This window comes from Lithobates pipiens, unplaced genomic scaffold (assembly GCF_037356315.1).
Source record: "Lithobates pipiens isolate NorthernLeopardFrog02 unplaced genomic scaffold, aLitPip1_a1.2 Scaffold_19, whole genome shotgun sequence".
Classification (NCBI taxonomy): Eukaryota; Metazoa; Chordata; class Amphibia; order Anura; family Ranidae; genus Lithobates; species Lithobates pipiens.
The window spans coordinates 64661994-64689387 of NW_027507764.1; the positions used below are offsets into that span (position 1 = coordinate 64661994).

Genomic DNA, 27394 nt, shown 5'->3' on the forward strand with positions numbered 1-27394 from the left:
ACAGTCCTCCCTAATCCAAACACTGGTGGAAGTAGCATCTCGGTGAACTGCTTTGCATTTCTGAAGAACGTCGAAGGAAAATAAAGTCTGGAGGTCAAGCTAACAGCGGAGAAATCGGTGTTACAGAAGAACTCCGGGCAAGTGAAAAAAAAAACATTTAATTATATATACTTATTAAAACAATGGCCAAAATTTCCTACAAGAGGACATATCCAACACACAGAAATCTACTGCCTGCTAAAAGATGTGCAGCCATCACTATGTATTGAAGCTCAGGAAGCAGCAAGCTCTGGCTCCAGCACTAAGCCCAGCAGAATTTCCAGTTGCCACCTGTTCTGTCCACTTTGCAGTACCACATTTGGGCCTACAGATGGAAACGATGTCCACCAATGGACATTAGTGTCTGAGCAAACATATGGATAAATCTCCAGCTCAAAACCCTGCGAGGTGAGGCGATGCACTTTTAGCAGCCAAATTTCTTTGCAATTATTCACTATGAGTAGCTATCAATTACTAAGCAGATGAAAAAAAATGGCTCCCTATGGTTTAGGCTACACAAGTACCATGCAATGGAAATTAAAATGGAAGTAAACTCCCCTATCGTTTACAGCCAAGGAAGCTGCCATCTTTGCATCTGTTTAATCTTCAACTGCTACGGTGCTGCACATGTGATTCGTTATGACAACAGCCATTGGATGGTTTGATCGTTTGGCTGAAAGCACAGCCAATGTGCAGTTAGCATTCCCGGCATGCCTTTTTTTTTTTAACTGTTTAAAAGGATGGGTTTACTTCCTCTTTGATTCCCTGCAAAGGTAAAGCATAATGGACTACTATGCATCGCATAGTAGTCTATTATGTGTCACTTACCTGACACAGGAGCCATCGAAGTCACCGCTGTCCCCTGTAGTCCGGAGCATCCATCTTCTCAGTGGGTCTCGCTGCTCAGCCGCTGTCATTCGACGAAGCCGCGATGACGTCACTCCTGCGCATGCGCACGGGAGCCGCCACTCGTGCCATATCGCTGTCGACAGCGGCGCGCTCAGTGCGCCTGCGCGCTGCTGTCTACGGTGCCTGTGTTTTGGCAAATATCTCCTAAACTGTGCAGGTTTAGGAGATATTTCTTGGACCTACAGGTAAGCCTTAATCTAGGCTTACCTGTAGGTCAAAGTGGTTTGTAAGGGTTTACAACCACTTTAATGCTGAACACTGGAAGACATTTTATTGGGACTATTGCTAAAAAGAAATCACTTTTAGCCCTCGTTCACATTGAACACGGCTTTAAAATTGTGCGAGTTCATCTAAAAAAGCCGCATTTCAGTCCGACTTTGGGGGCGACCTGAAAGTCATCTATGTGGGTTCATGCACAGATGTCTATTGAAATCACCCTCGAAGTCGCCAAAAGTAGTGCAGAATCCACTTTTTGGAAATCGGTGCGGTACCGCAAAGTTGGCGCTGCACAGATTGGGACGCCAGAAATAGGCTCAGATTTGACCTGTCAAATCGCGCCAAAGTGAACAGGGGGCTTAACGATGGAAGCAACATGCATAGGTGGTGCTGCATTATTTAAAACCCCTACTTTCATTCATTCTGCAAACTACTATAAAGTGTACCACGCATGGATCAAAATTCAGATGGTTCAGCAGGAACCAGCACAATTTCGATTCATGTATGGCCACTATGGCTGAACAGTCTACTGATCGACTTCTGTTCAAGCAGCCTGTCGGATTTTAGCCATTTTGCCACTATAGCCTGCAACGCTGTTCTGTGTATTCCATCGGCAGGGAAGTCTTCCCATTGTCAGAATACAAAGACACCATGTAGAGGATTTCCCCTATCCACCTTGAATGTGTGGATGGGCAAAACAGGTAAACCCACTGGTTGAGCAGGAACTCGGGACTCATCTATGGGCTGCTTAACCTTTTAAATCCTATGGAACTTTTCACACCAGTGCACTGCATTCTTGGTGAATGTTTAAAAACCGCACCAGAAAACCATCAAAAATGCACCAAAAAAGCAGCTGCAGTATGTTTTTCGAGTCACACGCCCAAGTTTCACAGGTACGTGATTGGATAAACTTTTTTTTACCGCGTTTTAATGGAACTGTGTGAAAGGGCCCAAAAAGTATATATTTCAGGAAGCTGAATAGTCATAAACAACATTTTAGATGTTCTCTAAAAGATAGCAACATCTTCCCTTTTTTAATTTCAGTTCCACTTTAATAAGAAAGCCCCTTTAAACAGAAATTTATATTTGTTCTATAACATTTTTTTTTTTTTTACTTTAACCACTTAAGGACCAGGCCTCTTTTTCAGATTTGGCATTTACATGTTTAAAACAGTTTTTTTTGCTAGAAAATTACTTAGAACCCCCAAACATTATATTTAGTTTTTTTCTAACACCCTAGAGAATAAAATGGCGGTCATTGCAATACTTTTTTTCACACCGTATTTGTGCAGCGATCTTACAAGCGCACTTTTTTTGGAAAAAATTAACTTTTTTGAATAAAAAAAAAATAAGACACCAGTAAAATTAGCCCAATTTTTTTTTATATTGTGAAAGATAATGTTACGCCGAGTAAATTGATACCCAACATGTCATGCTTTAAAATTGCGCCCGCTCGTGGAATGGCGTCAAACTTTTACCCTAAAAAATCTCCATAAGCGACATTTCAAAAATTCTACAGTTTGCATGTTTTGCATTACAGAGGAGGTCTAGGGCTAGAATTATTGCTCTCGCTCTACCGATCATGGTGATACCTCACATGTGTGGCCGCTGTTTTCATATGCGGACGCTACTCACGTATGCGTTCGCTTCTGTGCGCAAGCTCGTCGGGACGGTGGGGGGGGTTTAAATGTATTTTCTTTTTTCTTTTACTTTCTTTTATTTATTTTTACACTTTCAAAAAATAAATAAATAATGGATCACTTTTATTCCTATTACAAGGAATGTAAACATCCCTTGTAATAGAAAAAAAGCATGACAGGTCCTCTTAAATATGAGATCTGGGGTCAAAAAGTCCTCAGATCTCATATTTGCCTTAAATGCAATAAAATAGAAAAAAAGTCGTTTTAAAAAATGGCATTGAAAAAAATATACCTTTAGGCTGGGTTCACACTGCTGTGGTGACGAGATCGGATGTGATTCGCACCGCACTGCAGTGCAAATCACATCCGATCTCTGTGCGATGCGATTTCAGCCATACAGATAGTATGGCTGAATTCGCATCGCATCCGGCCCAAACTCGTACAGGACCCTTTTTTTGGTCCGCAGCAGAATCGGATTGCATGGGTGTATTATTTCAGGAAGCTACTTCATCACAACTAACATTTTATATGTTCCCTAAGGCTCAGTTCACATATGAACTGCATGCAACTCACAGCAGGGGTCCGGTATGTGCCGGTTCACCATTTCAGCCCACATTTTGGGCTAAATTCGCACCTGAAATAGACCAAAAGATGCACATCGCTTTTCTGCATAATGCACCACACCTGCTGTGGAGATATGTGAACCGGCTCCATAGAGAGCTGGCCAAAATCTCCTGCTATTGCGAATTAAATGCGGGGATCTCCACATCCAATTCAATTCGCAATGGTGTGAACCCAGCCTAAAAGATTGCAAATCTTCCTTTTTTTTTTTATTTCAGGTCTGCTTTAATTAGGAAACTTCTTGGAAATTAATATTTTATCCTTTTTTTGTTCTCTACAACAAAAAATCTATACAGTATATTTCAGTTGTTGTCACAACTAACATTTTAGATGCTCCCTAAGACCCCTTTCACACGGGAGGCGTTTTTCAGGCGATACAGCGCTAAAAATAGCACCTGCATATCACCTGAAAAAAAGCGTCTCCATTCAATCCAGTGTGAAAGCTCGAGGGCTTTCACACTGGAGCGGTGCGCTGGCAGGGCACGGTGAACTCACCGCTCCTCTCCATTGAAATCAATGGGGCAGCGCTGCTATACCGCTGGCAAAATGCCGATGTGGCAGCATTTTGTGGGTGGATTTGACCCCTTTTCGGCCGCTAGCGGGAGGTTAAAACCGCCCTGCTAGCGGCCTAATAACGCCGCTTTACCACTGACATCCTAGGTGGCACAGTGTGAAAGGGCTCTCAATGACTTCAAATCTTCCCTTTTTTAATTTCACGTTCCTTTTAAAGTGGTTGTAAACCCTTAAAGACCACTTTGACCTACAGGTAAACCTAGATTAAGGCTTACCTGGAGGTCCATGAAATATCTCCTAAACCTACATGGTTTAGGAGATATTTGCAAATGACAGGCACCACTGTAGACAGCAGCGCGCAGGCGCACTAAGCATGCCGCTGCTAATGGCAATCATGCCATTAGTGGCGGCTCCCACACGTCATCGCGGCTCCGGCCACTCACAGCGCCAGAGCTGTGATACCCGGAAGTCACTCTGGGTATCATTGCCGTGTCGGAGGACGACAACGAGGGTCGCTTTGGGGGCTTCCATCTCAGGTAAGTTATATATAATGAGCTAGTATGCTATGCATACTAGATCATTATGCCTTTGGCTTGCAGGGTCTATTTTTATTTTTATTTCGGCTATACTTCCTCTTTAATTGGAAAAACTTTTTAAAAACAGAAATGTATATTATTATTATTATTTTTCTATGAAGCTCTATGTACTTCATCCAACATCCAATCATTACAACAATATCACCCCCACAATATATTTCGCTTTGATATTGGAATTCTCTTTCGATTTGGCAAGGAGGATTCTTCGACAACTTTCAAGTATTTTCTCTTCGCTTCTCCGCGTTGCCCGATCCGAGTCTAGCTGATAACCCGAAACGCACGCGATGTGCTCATCTGGCTAGTGGGAAAAAAAAAAACTCACAAAATCAACGCAAACCTTTATTTTACTAAAACCTCTCTCTTGTGAACGGCTCTATTGCAAATATTTAAAAACGCTAAAGTTGTAACTAAAGACGGTCATTAAATGTGAAAAACAGCTCGTTCTTTCCTTTAAATCTACCCCGACATTACCATAAAACAAACACGCTCGGTATCTTCTGTACGTGCGCCTGCTCGGCCGCTGAAGGATTTAGCTGGACAAACATCACAAAGAAGGTAGCCGATTGAATTGAATTGCTAATCAAATATTCCGCAGAGCCAGGGCAGCCTAGGATCAATTATTTTGATATTTGAATAATTTAATGGAAAAGCTCTGGATTTTGGCTCTATGCTTTATTCGAAAGGAGCCGCCGGGGATTAGAGCCAGTAAAGGTATAAAGGTGGGTTAGGATTTGATGCATTTATTAACTTGCTAAATGACATCTGCTCAATACATGCAATATACTGTAATATATTCCACATCTCCACGTTGTGTGAGTGAAGGAGGCTTATGGGAATAAAATACCGTTTAACTGCTTCAGCCCCGGAAGATTTTTCCCCCTTCCTGACCAGAGCACTTTGTTTGGGTACCCGGTACCTGCCGGCCTTTGGTCCCCTGGACCCCAAACTTGGTCCACATGTAGCCCCTTACTTCCTCTACCAACCATCCAAGTCTGAGGACCAGGTACCGCAAGACCGGGGAGAACCAAAATTTCAAGCCGGCCAAAAACCGCCATAGACTCCAATGTTAAACGGTGCTTTTGTTTTGTTTGGGCGACCGGTACCCACTGACTAATCCTTTGGAACCTGAGTCCTGGAAAAGTGTGTCTACCACCTCCCGGTGTCGGTGTATTTTTCTGACCCGTAGACGAAGAGAATTGTGTACATGTTTTTACCAGTGTACCGGTTACCGAATTTCGGTCTTAAAAAATCTAAATGGGGTCTCATTTTGTTGGAAAGTTTTGGGGCAATCTAATGAGACCCCGCAGAGCTCTGTGCCGTGAATAGTTTCCAAGTGCGGTTTTCCAGTTACCGGAACCTTCTGGTTGAGGTACCGGGTCCAAACTCGGTATGGAGGTACCCCTAGACGTGCTCTACAGCACCAAGAAGTTTGGTGTTTCTGTGACCCATGGCCCGGTTACCGTAAAAGTAGGGTACTTGGCTGTGTGTGGAAGCAGTGGTCTCACTGCAGATGTCCAATATGCCCCATTTGCTGAGTCAGAGCTAAAGCTCTCCAATCAGCAGAGAGCAGGAGTTTTACCGATTGCAGAACTATAGGATGGAATGTCTTGAGAGTGTGTCAGAGCTCTGTAGAGAGACAACTGCTTCCACACAAAGAACAAGGGACCTTCTCAGCAGCTTGCTGACATGGGATTGGCTTTCTTACTCTGGCTGTGGCTGCTATAGAAAGAAAACAAACTGTAATGCTGGCCATACACTATACAATGTTCTTGTTAAAATTTCCTTGAGATTTACCAAAACCATATAATATGAGGTCAAACCCAAGCCCTTTCAATTTGTATGCAATCAGGCAAGTCCTTGCACTACATAGTTGAAGGTTAATCTAAAGGAAATTGAATAAGAAAATTGTATAGTGTATGGCCAGCCTTAGACAATGGACACCTTTAACTTTGATGAACATGGGATGTACAGTATTTAGCGGATTTAAAGCAGTTCTAAAGATTAATTTTTTTGTTTAAAACATATATGTTATACTTACCTGTTCTGTGCCATACTTTTGCACACAGCAGGCCATATCCTCTTATTTTTGGGTCCCACGCCAGCGGTCCTGGCTATTCCCCCCTGCCGAGTGCACCCAATAGCAAGCCGCTTGCTATGGGGGCACTCAAGCAGGCTCCCTCCCAAGCCACGCTCCTGTGAATGGACAGTGTCCAGTCACACACGGAGCGAGGCTTGGCCCTGCCCCAGCTATCGCGTGGATTGTTTTGACCATTCTTCCAGAAGCACATTTGTGAGGTCAAGCACTGATGTTGGATCAGAAGGCCCGGCTCGCAGTCTCCGCTTTAATTCATCCTAAAGGTGTTCTATCGGGTTGAGGTCAGGACTCTGTGCATGTCAGTCAAGTTCCTCCAACCCAAACTTGCTCATCCATGTCTTTATAAAGACATGGAGGTTGGCTTTTTTTCTTTCAGTAGAGGCCCAATTTTTAAATCTTTGGGGGTATTCTTTTATATAGTTTTTTTTGGGGTCTTTTTTGTTTTTGTTGCTATAAAAGTAAAAAAGTAATTATTGGGTGGCACTATTTTGGCTATTGGCCATCACTATTTTCATTTATCTATAAGAGGGTTAATTATGACATGTGTGTATAAGGTTAGTATAGCACATTTAAGCGATTTTGGTCTACATATTTAAGTCCCTTTTTTAGGGTGTCTTTATATATGAATTAATTTTTTTTGTGTTCTGTATATCATTTATATATACACATGGAGAATACAGAAATGTTATATACATATATTTTTGTATATTGTATTTTTTGGGTATTAAAAGTTTATTTGGGTACAGTATAGCTTTAAGAAATTTTATTTTGTATTTCATCTCTTTTGTATTTCATCATTTTTGACACCTAGGGATATGAGGGAAATTTTGGTATTGTATCCTCATTGTTCCGTATGGGATACATTACCTATACAATTCGGGTATTTAATACATATATAAACATATTTTTTTGTTTTTAATTATAATTTTTAGGTGCTAATATTTGTGGAACAGTTTGGGGAGTGACAGTGTTACAATGTTCCTTTCATTTATAAATTTTTTTTGCCCTTATATTCTGTTGGGAGATTTAGTTGTTTTGCCCACAACTAAGATGGTTTTATTTGCCAGACCTCAGAACGAGGTTTGGCTCTATTTAATGGTGGTGCGTTGCGGCGGGCCCGTTCCCCATTGAAAACGTCACAAATGACAAAACGCGTATTGGCGGGCGCGCTGTGACGTCACCACGTGTTACGAGAGGAGGACAGGCTCGCGTTTTTTGCCGGCCGGCTTGTTTTTACAACGGAAAACGTTCGTTTTTATGTAAGTGTATTTCTACTAATTAAAAAAGCATTGAAGTTTTTTACACTATGGGAGGCTTCTTTTCTTTTTATATTACGAACGTGTAACTAGGTTACTTATGAGAATGTGGAGCGGCTACAGTGTATGGATCGTTCGTTCCTGAGGGATAAAGGATAAAGTGTCCGGTGGAGGCGAGGAGCTGTCAGTGGCTTGGTACTCTAAACGCTCCTTGTGCTTTTACCGTCTGGTAAGCGCACTTTTTTGTCGGTGGTGGGGCACTATAGTGATAAGGAAGTGTGGAATCACTGTGGTGCGATCGTCTTCCTTTTTTTGGATAACATAACGTTTCCATGGACTTTTCTTTATAATTGTTTTTTATTTTATTTATTTATATTATTTGGCACAGCTCTTTTGTTTATTTTCTATCTATGTTTATGTGTGTGTATCCCACTGTGGAGCAGCAGCCTTATATTCTGTGAAACATTCATTTGTAATTTTTTTTGGACTATTTGTATTTATTTCTAAGATTAATTTCTTGGATATTTATCTGAGAGAAAAATTTTTTTTCTTGCTTGGCATTTTTCCTCTTGCTTGATAAAGAAAAATTTTTTTTTCCTTTTTTTGGGGGGTTTCAGTGCGGTTTTATTTTTCTTTTATTTATTTTTTATGTAACTGCCTACTCCCAAACTGTCATTTAAAATAAAACGCATCTCCACAATTTTTTTATTGTCCATTAAAAAAAAGAAAACAAATACAATTAGACATGCTATCTGCCAACAGAACTTAAAGTGGTTGTAAACCCTTACAAACCACTTTGACCTACAGGTAAGCCTAGATTAAGGCTTACCTGTAGGTCCAAGCAATATCTCCTAAACCTATATGGTAGATGGTAGACAGCGGCGCGCAGGCGCACTGAGCGCGGCATTCTCAGAATGCCGTAATACGCCGCACAGTCATCTGGGACACGTGACAGGTCCCAGATGACTGTGCGGCACGAGGAGAAGTGATGTCACCAGTCCGGGCATTGAAGGAGGCAGACTACGAGGGACCCCCTATTAACAGGCATTTAGAGGTGAGTAAATCTTTTTTTTTTCTCAATTATTTTTTATTTTTTATGAATTTTAAGCAATTTTTTTTGGTGGCAACACCACTTTAAAGTGGAAGCTTTTAAAGTCAGCAGCTACAAATACTGCAGCTGCTGACTTTTAAAATATGGACACTTACCTGTCCAGGGCGCCTGCGATGACGGCACCCGAGGCCGAACCTTCCCTCGGTCCTCGAATGCTGCCGCCATCTTCAGTAAGGGAATCAGGAAATTAAGCCTTGCGGCTTCACTTCCCAGTTCCCTACTGCAAATGCGCGAGTCGCACTGCGCAATCTGAATGGTCCCTGCTGTCTCTGGGACCCGTGTGTCGAGGCAGACAGCGCGGCAGGACAGGAAGAGGCGTAGACTCCAACGGGAGTCTATGCCCGGAAGTGGCTGCAAATACCTGGACAATATCTTGGACAGGTATCTGCACCCCCTTCCCCCCTGAAAGGTGCCAAATGTGACATGGGGGGGGGGGTCTAAAAATCAGAGGTTCAATTTTTGTGTGAACCCCCACTTTAACCAAAAAGCGTATTCTATGCATCCAAAAATATAGAAAATATAACAAATCAAATCATTATTATTCAACCAAAAAAATGTCAAAGCAATAACTCCAAGGCCAATAATAAAACGTTATCTCCTCTGATTCCGCAACACGTCTGGTTGACGAACGGTCATTCAGAAACGAACTGAAAAGCGCAAAATGAAAAGTGTGAATCAACACTCACCAAACTTCTACTAACACGAAATTAGTAGAAGGAGCCCAAAGGGTGGCGGTAAAGAGCTGAAAAACTACGTAGTACGTCACTACGTTTGTAATTGTTACAATTCCTTGCCGTTTGTATGCAAGACAAGTTTAGGCCAACACCCTTTGGGAAAAATTCCACGGTTTGTTGGCCAACAAACCTGTACAGAGAGGCATACATCAATGCCCATTGCTGTCCTTTTATTAAAATGCTATTTACCTGGCTGTCTAGTAGGATTACTTTGACACACTGATCTGGAACAAGCACTCATATCAGGAAAATTGGAACACCTAACGTATATACTTGTACCATATGAGGGACGCAAAGTACTGAAGCCATCGGACAGCCAGGGAGCGCCTTTTCAGATGGCGCGGTCAGCAATGGTAACCTACATATTCAGCACAGGTTTCCTTTAATGTCAGGGTTCCTCCCACGCTGCTTCGTATAACTTTAAGATGTTTGTCTATAAATTGATAGAGCAAAAAGCAAGCAGAGAGTACACAGTCCCAAGACTCCCAACTGATTAAAGTATTTCCCTGTGTAAGAGCAAAAAGCGTCTTAATTAATGTGAAGAAAACTCGCAGTTCACGCGGCTCCCACTAATGAAGTGATACATTATGAAGCTTTATTATGCAATATTCATGACGGATACGCCGAGTGTATACCAGGTTGAACACAGAACAACTCCCAGAATTCACTAATATTTCATCAGTGTGAACTCATCAAGGTGCCGGGCTCGTCCCTGCGCTGCGCCTCTGCAAAACAGAAGGTTACAGCTGAAATACAAACTTTTCGCTGAAAGATGCTGCAGACTGCAGAGCGAAGAACTGTTATCACTGCCGGCGGAAAATGATGGTGGATGATCTTATTAGAGATTGTAATCCTTAACCACTTAAAGTGGTTGTAAACCCTTACAAACCATTTTGACCTACAGGTAAGCCTAGATTAAGGCTTACCTGTAGGTCCAAGAAATATCTCCTAAACCTACACAGTTTAGGAGATATTTGCCGAAAGACAGGCACCGCTGTCTACGGCGCATGCGCCGTAGACAGCGGCGCGCAGGCGCACTGAGCACGCCGCAGTTAACGGCAATATGAGTGGCGGCTCCCGTGTGCATGCGCGGGAGTAACGTCAGTGCGGCTCCAACGAATGACAGCGGCAGAACAGCGAGACCCACCAAGAAGATGGATGCTCCGGACTACAGGGGACAGCGGTGACTTCGCTGGCTCCTGTGTCAGGTAAGTGACACATAATGGGCTACTATGCGATGCATAGTAGTCCATTATGCTTTACCTTTGCAGGGAATCAAAGAGGAAGTAAACTCATCAGGGTTTACTTCCTCTTTAAGGCCTCTTTTTGAGATTTGTTATTTGCTAGAAAATTGCTTAGAGCCCCAAACATTATTAAAAAAAAATTCTAACACCCTAGAGAATAAAATGGCGGTCGTTGCAATACTTTCTGTCACACCGTATTTGCGTAGCGGTCTTACAAGCGCACTTTTTTTGGAAAAAATACACTTTTTTATATTAAAAAATAAGACAAGAGTAAAGCTAGCCCATTTTTTTTTTATATTGTGAAAGATAACGTTACGCAGAGTAAATGGATACCCAACATGTCGCGCTTCAAAATTGTGCCCGTTCGTCGAATGGCGACAAACTTTTACCTCTAAAAATCTCCATAGGCGATGTTTAAAAAAATTCTACATGTTGCATGTTTTGAGTTACAGAGGAGGTCTAGGGCTAGTATTATTGCTCTCGCTCTAACGACCGTGGTGAAATCTCACATATGTGGTTTAAACGCCGTTTTCATATGCGGGCGCTGCTCACGTATGTGTTTGCTTCTGCTCAGCGGGACAGGGCACGTTTAAAAAAAATTTTTTTTCTTATTTATTTTACCTTTTATTTTTACACTGTTTCTAAAAAAAAAAAGTGTCACTTTTATTCCTATTACAAGGAATGTAAACATCCCTAATAGAAAAAAAAAGCATGACAGGACCTTTTAAATATGAGATCTGGGGTCAAAAAGACCTCATATCTCATATTTACACTAAAATGTAATAAAAAATATATATATAAATTGACATGTAAAAAAAAAAAAAAATTATAAAAAGATGGCCCTTTAAGAGCTATGGGCAGAAGTGACATTTTGGCATCACTTCCGCTCTGCAATTTTATGGAGATGGGTGGGGGCCATCTTCCCCTCACTCATCTCCATACCCAGCAAGGGTGAAGATCTCTGTCGCTGCCGATGGCTCTGGTAAGCGGCGGAGGGTGGGCCCTCTCCCGCGGCCAATAAAAGTGATCTCACGGCGAATCCGCCGCAGAGACCACTCTTATCGGAAAGCAGACCGCTGGCCGAAGAAGAGGATACCAGGGTTATGGCAGCTAGCTGGATCACTAGGTATTTGAGAGGCTTTGCAGGAGGACTAATGCCGTGTACACACGAGAGGAATTCCGCTCAAGCTTGGCTTGCATACCCACGGTCACGCAAAAGTTCTCGGTTCAAGAACGCGGTGATGTACAACACTACGATGAGCCGAGAAAATTAAGTTCAATGCTTAGGATCATGCGTCAAATTGTTTCCAAGCATGTGTAGGAATTTTTTACATTGGAATTGGTACAGAGGATCAGAATTTCCGACCGAAAAATTTAAAACATGCTCTCAATCTTTTGTTGGCGGGAATTCCGCCAGCAAAAGTCCGATGGAGCATACACACGGTAGCATTTTCCGACCAAAAGCTCACATCGGACTTATCCCATGGTACCCTGCTGCCTGCAAGCAGTGATTCCTGTACTGACACTGCCTCCTGAAACCCCTCCTCTCAGCACCTCTAATTCAGAAGGCAGGCTCTGTGAAATGTGTGACACAGCAGTGCCTGCTCACATTGCATAGTGATTACGTATCATAGAATAAAAGGAATGTATGGGGATCTTCACAAAGTAAGTTCACAGACTTAACCCTTTCATGACTAAGCCTATTTTCGGCATTTGGTGTTTACAAGTTAAAATCCATATTTTTTGCTAGAAAATTACTTGGAACCCCCAAACATTATATATATTTTTTTAGCAGAGACTCTAGAGAATAAAACGGAGATTGTTGCAATATTTGCACAGCGGTGTTTTAAACGCAACTTTTTGGGAAAAGGGACACTTTCATGAATTAAAAAAAAAAAAAAAAAAACAGTAAAATTAGCCCAATTTTTTTGCATAATGTGAACGATAATGTTACGCCGAGTAAATAGATACCAAACATGTCACACTTTATAATCGCACGCACTTTGACGACAAAGGATTGACGACAAAGTACGGTACCTAAAAATCTCAATAGGCGACTCTTTAAAAAATGTTTACGGTTACCAGGTTAGCGTTACAGAGGAGGTCTAGTGCTAGAATTATTGCTCTCGCTCTGATGATCGCGGCGATACCTCACATGTGTGATTTGAACACCGTTTACATACGCGGGCGCGACTTCCGTATGCGTTTTCTTTGCTTCGCGAGCTCGCGGGGACGGCGGGCGCTTTAAAAAAATTATATATACACACACACACACACTTATATATATATATATATACATATATACATAGACACATATACATATACACACACATACATAATATATACACAGCGGGTAAAATAAGTATTGAACACATCACCATTTTTCTCTCAAGTGGTCCCTGACTCTTGGACAACTTTTCTGATAATTCTTTTCACTCCTCTGTCAGAAATCTTGTGAGGGGCACCTGGTCATGGCTGGTTTATGGTGAAATTATATTCTTGCTACTTCTGGATTATTGTCCCAACAGTGCTCACTGGAACATTCAGAAGTTTAGAAATCCTTCTGTAACAATGGGGTTGCAAAGGTCTTGAGAGAGCTTTTACCCATCATGAGATGTTTGTGTGACACCTTGGTACTGAGACACCTTTTTATAGGCCATCAGATGAGACCGAACTAGCTGATATTAATTTGCACTGACAAGGGGCAGGATTGCTTTCTAAATACTGATAGATTTCAGCTGGTGTCTTGGCTTTCCAGTGCCTTTTTGCACCTCTCTTTCTTCAAGCGTTCAATACTTTCTCCCTGTGTAACTTAATTTTTGAACTTATTTGTTTTGGTTTCTTTGTACATATGGATTGCATGGGTTGTCACTGACATGTGGAGAAAATGTCATGTCAATAGCAGCCATTAAAAAAAAAAAAAAAACCTAGAAAAATAGTGATTTATTCAATACTTCTTTTACCTGCTGTATATAAACTGTATACAGTATATATATATATATATATATATATATATATATATATATATACACACACACACATATACACATATATATATGTATATTTATATATACACACACATATATATACATATATATACATATATATATATATATATATATATATATATATATATATATATATATACATACATGCATACATACACACACACATACATACATACCTAATATACACAAACAGTACATATATTTAAATAATGATATTTCCCATTCGCAATGGCACATGCCTAATGTAACAATGTATCCATAAACTGTATGAATTTACAGGAAGCATCTATGATTTTGTTGTGTTAGGTTATCTTCTAGGCTGTGGAGTGGAGTTCCCCTTTAAACCTGTTCTGAGTGACAGACAAAGGCTTTGAACTATACTGCTATCCATCTACACTGGAGGAAACCGCTAGAACCGCAATGCCCTTGTCAATAACCCATAATGAGCAAAAACTCTGCTAAGGAGAAAACAGTAGGCAAAGAATTGAACAATTCTGGATATTTTACATCTGTTCTTTCCATCTTGTTTGAAGAGCAGTGGAATTGAATCCCGTTGCCTAAGCTCAAAGTCATTATTATGTGGAATATGTTCGTGCTGTTTGCGGGAATATAAAGACAGTTACTTCAGCCTGACAATGCTGTGCGTGCCTGCGTGCGCATGCTGAACAGTGGCAATTACAGACCATTATTTCTTATATGCCGCTACTGGGAGTGACTAATCAGAGCATGGAACTGGAAGGGGAGACGGCGTTCCAAACAGCACTGCGATGACATAATTAGTCACAAGTCAACAAGTGCTAAGTGAGAGATGCCCAAAGAGACATCTTCATAAATAGCAAAGAAAGGCATCCCGGGGCGAGATAAAACTGTCAAAAATGTGACATCTGCCAGATAATCACCACATCCGGCTATAATAATATCTCTGTGGTGTACGTTAACTCTTGTTTTGCTAGTGTACAGAACATATTAAGGGAAACTGCAGAGATTCCAATAGCTGGCATCACAGAACAGGTCTGGCACCGGGAGTCAAGACGTGAAAAAACAAATCGTATCCACACCGGACTCCCAACCTATCCCTGGAATTTAAACTGAACACAACTCAGCCTTTCTCAACCAGGGTTCTGTGAAACCCTAGGGTTCTTCAAGAGTTTACTAGGGGTTCTTTGAACAGTGAGCAATTTCTCCCTCTTAGGTAAGTGGCACTAACATCAGTGATCTTTCCAGCTATCTATAGGGAGATATTCTCCCCACTCACCACCAGTATAAGGCACATTCTCCCCACTCACCACAAATGTAAGGGTCCAACTTCTCACTTGCCCCCAGTGTAAGGAGCATTTTTCCCACTGGCCACCAATGAACTGAACATTCTTCCCACTGACCACCAAGGTAAGGAGCATTTGCCCCACTGACCACCAACATAAAGAGAATTTCTCCCACTGACAACTAATGTAAGGAACATACTTCGTACTGAATACCAATGTAAGGAGCATTCTTCCCATTGACCCCCAATGTAAGAAGCATTCTTCCCACTGACCAGCAATGTAAGGGTTATTTCTCCCACTGGCCACCAATGTAAAGAGCATTCTTCCCACTGACCACTGATGTAAGGAGCATTCTTCCCCCCAACGTAAGGAGCATTCTTCACACTGACCACCAATGTAAGGAGCATTTCTCCCTTTAACAACCTTCTTACTGACCATCAATGTAAGAAGCATCCTTTCCACTGACAACCAATCTAGGGGACATTCTTCCCACTGACCACCAATGTAAAGGAATGTTCTTTTCACTGACCACCACAGTAAAAGGTGCATTTCCCCCCCTGACAACTAATGTAAGGAGCATTTTTCCTACTGACTAATAATCCCCCTGGATAAACTGTGGGAATAGGAATGTGTATATGGAGGTTTTCTACTTATTTTTTTTTAAAGATGGACTTTTTTCAACCTGACTATGTAAATGACCACTAATTTGGGAAGCATTCTTCTCACTGACCACCAATGCAGCGTATTCTTCCCTCTGACCACAAATATTGGGGTATTCTTCCCACTGACCAGGAATGTAAGACACATTCTTCCCTCTGACCACCACACTAATGTACAGTGGGCTGTGGTACTATGTATTTCAAGAGTTCCTCTACGTTACGAAAAGTTAAGGAAGGCTGGCTTAAACATAGCCTCCAAAATTCTCTATAAATATTTAAAGTAAACCTGAAATGTAAAACTTCGCTACTCCAGTGAGCACCCCAAGATCCCCACTTTTTGGGCTGGTGGCTCAAGAGTTGTTGGTTGCCCTGACATCCAATGCTTTCACATGAAGGCATGGAACGAGTCTTCAATCTGGTGAAAGATCCAAGTTGTGCCTATATGGGTCTTCCTTGCAATAGGTAAATGGAATGGCAGAAGACAGAAAGGAAGATAAGTATATGATGGTGGTTGGACCGCAATTAAAATGAATTGGTTCTATTTGCCCTGCATTGAGAAGTCCAGGTTGACTTTATCACATGACCTGATCCTAACACTTAACCTACTCCTTGAATAGACTTTCGGAATTTTCAGATTGGAAAAGGGTGGGCATAAAATTTCTGTACCAGTTATATGAAGGGGATGTTTTACTTCCTTTTAATATATTAAAAGACCGCTATCAGTTAACGAACAATAACTTCTACCAATACCTTCAAATACGGCACACATTACAAATCCAAAGCTCAAAAATCCATTTCCAGTATAAACACTCTAAAATACTATCAAAGGCAATTTCGGTTACCTGCATGAAACGAGGATTATTAGGAGACCTTTATTCCAATTTACAAATAGAGAATACTGAAAAACACAGAAATAGTTTTGCCCAGTGGCAAGGAGAAAGAGGATTGGGCATGTGCCCTGGAAACACTTCCCAGGACATCTCTCTCGCCCTCCCAAAGGCATCTCAGCTTTTTATCATACATAGGGCTCATTATACCCCTCAAAAATTCTATGCCTGGGGAATGCCCAAGATGCTCTCTATTTAATGGTTCTCTTCTGTACATGCTCTGGCGATGTCCAAAGCTTCATCGTTACTGGGAAAGAATATTTATAACCCTAAATTTATTATGCTTCACTTAGATAACAGGGACACCCAAACTTGCACTACTGGGAATAATACCCGATGGAGCGTTACCAGTAGAGATGCATACTACGTGGATAAGATCCTTATATTTAAGCACAAAGTTATTTTACAAAAATGGTCATCTGTTGACCCTCCAACCCATAAACAACGGGTTGAGAAACTTAAAGCGGAGTTCCACCCAAATTTACAACTAGATCTTATCGCCTTCAGTACATTGCATAGATACTCCAATGTCACTCCAAAATTATTTTTGCGATTTAAATACCTTATTATTTCTGTTTTGAGGGTTACTTCCTGTCTATCACTCCCACGGGCGTAGGGGTGTATCTTGTTTTGCCCGGCGCCGGGCTGTCTCCTGGGAGCTAAGTGACATGCTTCCCAAGAGTCAGTGCGGAACGCCGCCCAGCAAAATCTTGGGTGACGCCGCCCGTTGTCACGGCAACCAGGACGTTTATGGCGCTGCTCACAGTAAACACTGAGCATGCACGAGAACGAGCAGTGAATGCTGGAAAATAAGCAGTCACCGCATCCAGGAAATGAGTGCCTGTAGGCGTCATATGCCCACAAGCAAAATGGAAAATGCCTTCATCACATTTTAAAAGTTAACCTTGCTTACGAAAATGGACAGCGGAGCTTTTAGAACACCAAAACAGTGAGTATTCATCTGCAATGAGGAAAAGAATTGAATGACAAAAGAAGAAAGGCCACGGGACTTCCGCTTTAACTATATAATAAAAAGAGAATAATGAACATATAAGTATAGAGGTACACCCCAAAGGTTTGGTAATATGGTCATGATGGATAGAACCTAGGAATCAACTATATGATGGTTTACTTAGTGGAGAGGAGTGAAGGTAGAGGAGCTAGATGGGCGCAAAGACCAGAGGTAGAGGGGTGAGGAGTAGAAGAGAAGAAATTAGTATGTAAAAGAAAGATACTGTAATTTGATGCTGCACAGAGGAAGTTGCTATAGTCTGATAATTGATTTTAGGGGTGATCAATTTGATGTGTAAAATGTATCCATGCTCCTATTATGGTTTGTTTATTATATGTTAAGCCATTTTAGTCCGAGAGGTGCAAGGTTTGTTTGTGTGTTTTCCGATTTTTTTGATACTTTATGGATTATTTTGACATATTTGTTTGCATGTTTAATAATAAAAATAAAAAAAATCATTTGATAAAAATAAATAAACTAACCTTTTATGAAACCCCAGTGACTGTAGTGATGTTTTTATCCAACTAAGTGCCAGAATTTGTCTTGGTTATCAGCCACTTTTAATTCCTTGCACGCACATAAACATTCAAACCAGGTAAGGAAGGGCCAATCAAGATTTGCTGCATGCACATGCATACCTCCCAACATTTTGAGATGGAAATGAGGGACACCTACTAGCAAATGTATGTAGGCAGAGGACACACCCCCTGCCACACTCCCTTAAAGGAGAATTAACAAAAAAAAAGTTAATTAAATCCACAAGTGCTTTTTTCCCCCACTACTATCCCTTTATATTGGCTTTTAAAATGTTAAAATGTACAAATGCAGCAATTTAAAAATCAGATGAAAGATTTAGCTCTGGGAAACTTTTTGAAAGATAAAAAGTGCATTTTATATACAACGATACAGATCAGACCAAAATGAGGGACAAATGAGGAGGAATGAGGGACAGAGGGACATTGCTCGAAATCAGGGACAGTTAGGAGCTATGTACATGTATTCACAGGAAACATACTGACAAGAGGAGAGAGCAGAACAAGCCGTATGAATACTCAGTGGGGGTTATTTACCAAAGGCAAATCCACTTTGCACTGCAAGTGCACTCAGAAGTGCAGTCGGTGATGGGTAGATCTGAAATGAGGGGAAGCTCTGCTGATTTTATCATCCAATCATGTGCAAGCTAAAATGCTGTTTTTTATTTTGCTTGCATGTCCCCCTCGGATCTACAGCGACTGCACTTCCAAGTGCACTTGTAGTGCAAAGTGTATTTGCCTTTCGAAAAATCACCCCCACTGTGCTTCTATTTAGTAGAGCCCATCGGTATAGCACGGGTTTCACATAAATGTCTTTTTGCAGCCAAAATGGTCAGGGTTAACAGTGTCATCAAGCACAACTTTGCCATCCAAGCTGCACTTTTCAACCTCCTTTCCTTAGCATTCTGCTATCTCTTAGGGCAGGAAATTAGGAAAAATCTCCAAACATTTTTTTTTTTTTTTTTTTTTTTTAGGAGAAGGAGGAAGGTCTAGAACTTTTATAATATTTTTATTATTGTACCTGCCCTTCCTGCCCCTGGTAACAATCATACACCCCATTTTTATATAGGGTCAAAGGGACAGGAAGTGAGGGAAAATCTCTCCAGAGGGGATACAGAAACGTCTGCATTTCCCATGTGCTTCCAGAGGCTTCTCATACCACATACTACAGTGAAGCATTTGCAATAAATGGCACATCTGTATCTCCAGCGTGGGAATATTTATCAGTGAACCTCACAAAGGAGGAGAATCCTGAAGACAGAAAGTTTATTTTCCCATTATGGAGACTTTAGCTCGGCCAACTTTAATACTGCATATCCCCATTCTGTAACATGCCACAAAAATCAGGTCAGCCTAAAGAAGAGATAGGTGGAGTTTCCCTACTGGTCATTGAAGACACCCAACACATTCAAAAAATCTATAGAAATGTATTGAGGAATGGAAAGGGGTGTGAACAAGTTTTTTTGTTTTACAGAAAAAAGTCAAGATTTGAATACGATTTAATCTGCTTTCATCACTGGATAGGATGATGATTTTAAGATACAATATTCACCAAAACGTAACCTTTGCGTACATATCTGATATGTTTAGCTTGATTTGGTGAGATTTGCTTAAATACAGAAGGCACTGCCTCGTATCTCACTTTTCAAAAAGGCCAAAAATAGCTCAGTAATTGGATATAGATGTAAACTCAAATTGATGTTTCCAAGTATTCAGCAGTGAAACATTTTCTGGCCATATCTTAAAGAATTGATTAGCCCCCTGGACTATGGAAGTCACAGAAAGCTGATTATATTATCTAGCTATTTTTTATTCACCACAACAGGATCTTTTTTGCAAGGTTTAAAGAAAGGAAAAAGGAGCCTAACTTAATAAGTGGATCCTGCCTGAATTGCAAGGTCTTCTTTAATGTATAGACATGTCCTTTTTCACAGCAGATGGCTTTATAAACCTGGGAGCTATGTGCCTGGACATTACAGATAAGTCTATAATATGGCCGCATCCAGAGCAAACTTCTTATTTCCCCAAGTGCCAACATTCAATGTGAAAATACATTCATTTAAAATGAGCCCATTAGCCCTTAGAGGTGTCTAATCTAACAATACTGACAAAGTGCATGCATCAAATATATGTTAGCCTTAAAACCATCCTTATGCCAACATGAAGCAGCTGAATATGAGGACTAAAGTTGACAGTGCCTAAACTCCTACACAAGCCAACTCTAAACCCTCCTAATCTTAGTACTTAGCCATTTCCCCATTACTCAACTGTCAAGTACCAGAACCTTTACTCGTTCTTGGGGTGCTAGAATTTGAAAGACAAAAGGGGGGAGCTTAGTCCTAAAAGGTTTGGGGCTTCAGGTCTACTGAACTCTGACCAGCTTGTCAAAAATGTCATTTGACTGCTACATCTTTTCTAGTAACACTGCAATTGGATTTGTAAAGTGGAACTAAAACCTCCTCTACTTTACAGCCAGTATGGCTGCCATCTTAGCCGCTGTCTGATCTGCCACTGCCATGGTGCTGCACATCTCATCAGTTATGGCTCCAGCTTGGTTGACAGCACAAGCAAATAGACAGCATTCCTGGCATGCTGGGAAAGTAACTTTTTGAAACCGTTAAATTGTTGGGTTTAGTTCCATTTTAAATGGTTACGTTTGAGAAAACAGTTACCTTCTCGGCACGTGCCTGGAATGTTCAGTAACTGTCACAGTGTTTGCGCTCTCAGCCAAACTGTCAAACCATCAAATGGCTGGTGTCATAACAGATCACATGTGCAGCACCATGGTAGTTGAAGTTCAAACAAGTGCCAAGATGACAGCTGCCTTGGCTAAAAACAATAGAGTTTAGTTCCGCTTTAAGTTTAGGGGCCTCTTGGGGCTCTTTTACACTTGCTTCGGCTTCAATACACATTAACGGCTAGTTTACACTTGCTTCAAAAACAAGGATTCGGCCAGGCTTTGTTAAAGCTCTCTGAACGCTAGTCAAAGCTCCTGTCACTAAATAAACTGGTTAGCTTACAGTCCTGTTTACAGCTTGCTTTTGCTTTGCTTCAAAAATTATACCCAGTGTAGTTTTAGTGGTGCTTCAAAGCATTTTCAAAGCCTCCACAGAAGTCTATGGCAAAGCTTGCTTGAAGCTCCACCAAAGCCCTATCAAAGCCCCACTGTAGCCTCAACAAAGCCTCATCAAAGCAGCAAGCAAAAACAAGGTGTAAACAGGACTGCAAACTAACCATTTTATTTAGTGACGGGAGCTTTGACTGGCGTCCGAAGCCATGTTTTAAAGCAAGTGTAAACTAGCCATTACCTAAAAAAAGAAATACCAACCTTATTCTGCGATCCTGCAAGCTTCACAAAACCAACATAACTGTCCCTCTTTCTGGTCCATAATGAAGGACCAGATTCCTTGCCTTGTACATGGGGAGGGCAAGTGTTCCCCCATATTGCCAGAGCAAGGTAGAGCACTGGCTGCAAGGGGAATAAGGTAAGTATGATCCTCTGCTATAATCGTAGAAATATACTAGAGAAGCTACCAAACATTTTTTTACATGTTGACCAGAGCTCAGGTTTAAGATCTCATGGACACATCCTGGCCTAGGTGACAGGGCCTACCAGGGACACAGAAAATGATATAAACACTAGTCTAAGTATTTACAGGTACCACAAGGTGTCTGAAACTTTTAGGCCATGAAAGGTTCAATTTAAGTATTGAATTGCTGCATGAATAGACATGTAATTTTGTGAAAGATCGCAAAAAAAGGACCATACCCTCTCGCTTTACCTACCTTCCTTCTTCATAGCATTTTCCCTTCTGTAAAACCATTGGTGTTCCTTATTCTATACTCATAATAATATAGCCATACATTTTTTATTTTTCCTTGTGTTGCAATATTGCTGCATGTTATGCTTTGTTACATAGTAGGTGAGGTTGAAAAAAGACACAAGTCCATCAAGTCCAACCTATGTGTGTGATGATATGTCAGTATTACATTGTATATCCCTGTATGTTCCGGTTGTTCAGGTGCTTATCTAATAGTTTCTTGAAACTATCGATGCTCCCTGCTGAGACCACCGCCTGTGGAAGGGAATTCCACATCCTTTCCGCTCTTACAGTAAAGAAACTCCTATGTAGTTTAAGGTTAAATCTCTTTTCTTCTAAGTTTAGTGAGTGGCCACGTGTTTTGTTAAACTCCCTTCCACGAAAAAGTTTTATCCCTATTGTGGGGTCACCAGCATGGCATTTATAAATTGAAGTCATATCCCTTCTCAAACGTCTTCTCCAAAGAGAATAAGTTCAGTGCTCACAACCTTTCCTCATAACCAATATCTTCCAGACCCTTTATTAGCTTTGTTGCCCTTCTTTGTACTCGCTCCATTTCCAGTACATCCTTCCTGAGGACTGGTGCCCAGAACTGGACAGCATACTCCAGGTGCGGCCAGACCAGAGTCTTGTAGAGCGGGAGAATTATAGTTTTATCTCTGGAGTTGATCCCATGTTTAATGCATGCCAATATTCTGTTTGCTTTGTTAGCAGCAGCTTGGCATTGCATGCCATTGCAGAGCCTATCATCTACAAGGACCTCCATGTCCTTTTCCATCCTAGATTCCCCCAGAGGTTCTCCCCCTAGTGTATAGATTGCATTCATATTTTTGCCACCCAAATGCATTACTTTACATTTGTCTATAGTAAACCTCATTTGCCATGTAGTTGCCCACCCTATTAATTTCTTTAGATCTTATTGCAAGGTTTCCACATCCTGCAGTGACGTCATTGCCCTGCTTAGCTTAGTATTATTCACAAATACAGAGATTGAACTGTTTACCCCATCCTCCAGGTTGTTTATGAACAAAATAAATAGGATTGGTCCCAGCACAGAACCTTTTGTGTTAATGTGCATTATGTTATGGCAGCCCATTCATTTGAAAAGGGTCGCCTAATGCGCCAAAAAATGTTGCATTTTCCCAGCCCACAACAATGCAGAAAAACAGACAAAACAGACATCTAAAAAACGATTGGGAAGTCACCTCAATGCTTTTCTATTATACAAGAAGAATGTAGAAGTTTCACTTACTTATTCCAAGCTTGCCGAAGATTCTTAGGGCCGTATTGTGTAAACCTTTCTGTAAGATACAAAGAGAACATGATTACATGTATTGCTCATAATAGCAGGATATTTATAGCCGTGGGCAAAGGTTTTGACAATGACACAAATATTAATTTTCACAAAGTCTGCTGCCTCTGTTTTTATAATGGCAATTAGCATATACTCCTGAATATTATGAAGAGTGATCAGATGATTTGCATTTAATTGCCCAGTCCCTCTTTGCTATGAAAAATTAACTTAATGCCATAAAAAGCATTTCCACTACATTTGTGAAGAAGGCTTCAGGGTGCCCAAGAAAGTCCAGCAAGCACCAGGACCGCCTCCTACAGTTGATTCAGCTGCGGTATCGGGGCACCACCAGTGCAGACCTTGCTCAGGAATGGCAGCAGGCAGGTGTTAGTGAATCTGCATGTACAGTGAGGAGAAGACACTTGGAGGATGGTCTGGTGTCAACAAAGACAGAAAAGAAGCCACTTCTTTCCAGGAAACACATCAGGAACAGACTGTTATTCTGCAAAAGGTACAGGGATTGGACTGCTGAGGACTGGGGTAAGTAATTTTCTCTCATTAATTCCCTTTCCGATAGTTTGGAGCTTCTGGGAAAAACTTTGTCTGAAGAAAATGTGAGCGCTACCATTGGTCTTGGTGTCGTGCCAACAGTAAAGCATCCTGAGACCATTCATGTGTGGGGTTGCTTCTCAGACAAGGGACGGGGCTCACTCACAATTTTGCCTAAGAACACAGCCATGAAGAATGGTACAAACACATCCTCCGAGAGCAACTTCTCCCAACCATCCAAGAACAGTTTGGTGAGGAACAATGCCTTTTTTCAGCATGATGAAGCACCTTGCCATAAGGCAAAAGTGATAACTAAGTGGCTTGGAAAACAAAACATCGAAACTGTGTCCATGGCCAGGAAACTCCACAGACCTTTATCCCTTTGAGAAATTGTGGTCAATCCTCAAGAGGCAGGTGAACAAAAAACCCCACAAATGATGACAAACTCCAAGCATTGATTATGCAAGAATGGGCGGCCATCAGTCAGGATGTGGCTCAGAAGCTGAATGACAGCATGCCAGGGCGAAGTGCAGATGTCTTGAAAATGAAGGGCCAACACTGCAAATAGACTCTTTGCATAAACTTAATGTAATTGTCAATAAAAGCCTATGACACTTATGAAATGCTTGTAATTATACTTCAGTATACCATAGTAACATCTGACAAAAAGATCTAAAAACACTGAAGCAGCAGACTTTGTAAAAATTGCTGTATTTAGAGGAACATGCTATTTAAAAAGTTTGGTTAATTTGTACCTCCTGGTGCCAGTTAAAATGATATTGCACCTTAAACATTTCTACCATCTTCCCTCTTCCATCAGTTATGTTTTCCATAGGGGTTACGGTTGTTAAGTTGACCATACCCAGCATGGATGGATGGATGAATTTCCCACTGCAGCTACTTTATTCTGACAGCCGATGGTGGCAAGTCATTGGATGCAGGAGCTATTCGGCTGACAATTGTCTACCTGGCTTTCAATCAAAGGACATTAGGCTGAGTGGCACTGACACAGTCAACCACTGATTGAATTCTGGCTGTTTCCTGTATGGCCAGTTTTAGTTGCAAATAGAAAACTCTGGGATATAAAGTGTACCTGTAGTTGGGCTGGGGGTAGGACAAAAAAAAAAAACAGGCTGAGCATCCTAGACCAGGCAGCCAGTTCCTCCAAGGGAACAGCCCCCCACCCACCTACTGCCCTTCACCCCACCCCAAATACTGTCCCCAATCACCCCCCCTCCACTCAAAGACCTGTACCACCCAACTACTGACCCCCACTGACAGACACCCCACCCCCCCCCCCCCATATACCACCCCCTCCCTCCACTCACCCAATCTTCAGATAGGCAGATACAAACTTTTATGCAGGTGGTCACCAGTAAGGGAAAACAAAATCTCTAACAGGAATACAAACAGTTTTAACTTCTCTGCAAAAAAATCCAGGTTTACTATATTGTAAGGTGACAGGAGGAGAAAGCTCAGGTTTGACCACATCAGTGAGTTGCTGTTCCTTCCTATCCAAATTGAGACTCGGGTGGCCCTTGGCCAATCTGTATTGCTTTAACCACCATAGAGGAAAATTAGGTCAGAACATGACTATGTTGCAGGTCCTGCCTATGAGTGGAGCAGTGACCTTTTTACATTCATTTAGAAAATGCAAAGCAATCTCTGGATGGTGCCCGTGCCCAGCGGATGGCCTCCTGTGTTCACAATGCAGCAGGGCAGCCACTCAGTACAGGACCCGAAAACAAGTGGAGATCACTGGAGTAGTGGTATCTACTTCAGTAATCTCCAGCTTCCAGGGGCATTGGCCAGGTATGGTATAAGCATTGTTACATTGGTACATTGGTACAAGCTGGACCATTGATATATAAAATATCCATACCTGGAATTCTCCTTTAAGACAGACGCCATCACCTGCTATAAAAAGCAGAATTTGATGATCTGCCACTATGAGGTCAAGAAGGATTTTTGTTTCCACTGTAAAATTTCCAACTACCGTACATGAGTTTTGTTTTTGCCTTCCTCTGAATCAACGTTATTAGAAAAGGTTAAAATTTATGGACTGCAGTCTTTTTTTTAACCTTACTTAGTATGATATAACTCATTATATCGAGATACTGATGGGTTTTACATATATTAAGATCCTGGAAGCCAGGTATAATAGGCTCAATATGGAGATTTTCAACATCAGCTTACATATAGGTCTAAATTACATCTTATCCAAACATCATTATCTGCTAATAAATAGGCGATATCTGACAGCCTTGTGTCAAGGACAGGTTCAAACAGAAGAGAATTTCAGCTCAAATCACAAGTGAGCTTATTAGCGGAATGCTGAAGATGCCGCAGCTCTGCTGTGAGAATTGAAAAATAACTGCTTGCATTTTAAGTAACACTGAATAAGAGGAAGGGTTTTTTTTTTCCTTTTTTTTTTTTTTTTACTTTCTTCAGCCCTAAGCCAGATGTGTACTCAAAAATGGCTCTACCAGGCAATGGGAGGTGGGTGATGAGAGCCACCTAGTTAAAAAATGTATATTGCAAACTCATTTTTATAAACTGCAACCCATTATTTTATTATTATACAGGCACTTTACAATATAAAGGAAGACAGTACAGTCACAATACAATTCAAGACAAGAGTATTAAGAGGGCTTTGCTCCTCAGAGATTACAATCAGTTTAATAAAGTGTATCTAAAGGCAAAACAAATTTTCAATCATTTTGGACTAAAAGGTTAAAACATTTGACAGGTTTTATATTGAGGTTTGTGTCTCCGTCTGGGAGATTCACACGATGTGTCGCCGGGCCATTGTCAGTGGAATATGAAGAAATGGAGCCTTATAGTTATCAGATAAGGAGAAGAGAGAAAACCCTCTGTCTGATATGGTGACAACTAAGTGGAGATTTCTCCTTGCTTCCTGTTGAATTTTCAGGACAGGAAGAGGGGATATCTACCAAATGAGATGCAGTTGGCAGATGTAGCACCATGATGTTTAGGTAGGGTTGCTAATAAATGTATTTACTAAGTGATAGCTGCCTTGGTCAGTTGTTAGGAGGTCAATCGATTTGCCCCAATTCTGGAATTGCTTTATTTCTCTCTTCTAGGTGGCTGGGTATCTGATGACATTAGATAAACCAAGGGCATTGCAAGGACAAATTATGAATGAATGGGGTGTCTCAGCCAATGGGCAGTGATTTTCTTGGGTCCCTATTTTTTTGGGTGGAATCAGGTGATTGGGGTATTGTGCCACCTGGGCGGCTGTCTGGGTGGACGTGTGTCGTATTGCCCTGGGGTGCTAGGCTAGATATCTAAGGCCTATCCTAGGGGGCATCTGGCTGCTAGGCTAGCTGAGAGCCTATCCAGAAGTAGTGCAGGGTTGGGACTGCGGTCTTGTA

The 27394-nt window shown here is 41.3% G+C and overlaps 1 protein-coding gene across 5 annotated transcripts in view; it reads right to left on the bottom strand.

Moving 5' to 3' along the window:
- The window catches only part of CDK14 (cyclin dependent kinase 14), a 656595-nt gene that overhangs the window by 196336 nt on the left and 432865 nt on the right, over positions 1 to 27394 (bottom strand). For all 5 annotated transcript variants that reach the window (XM_077490836.1, XM_077490834.1, XM_077490833.1 and 2 more), the window contains one exon: positions 23409 to 23457. In XM_077490836.1, the coding sequence (XP_077346962.1) occupies positions 23409 to 23457 (49 nt within the window). The remainder of the gene's footprint in view (positions 1 to 23408; positions 23458 to 27394) is intronic.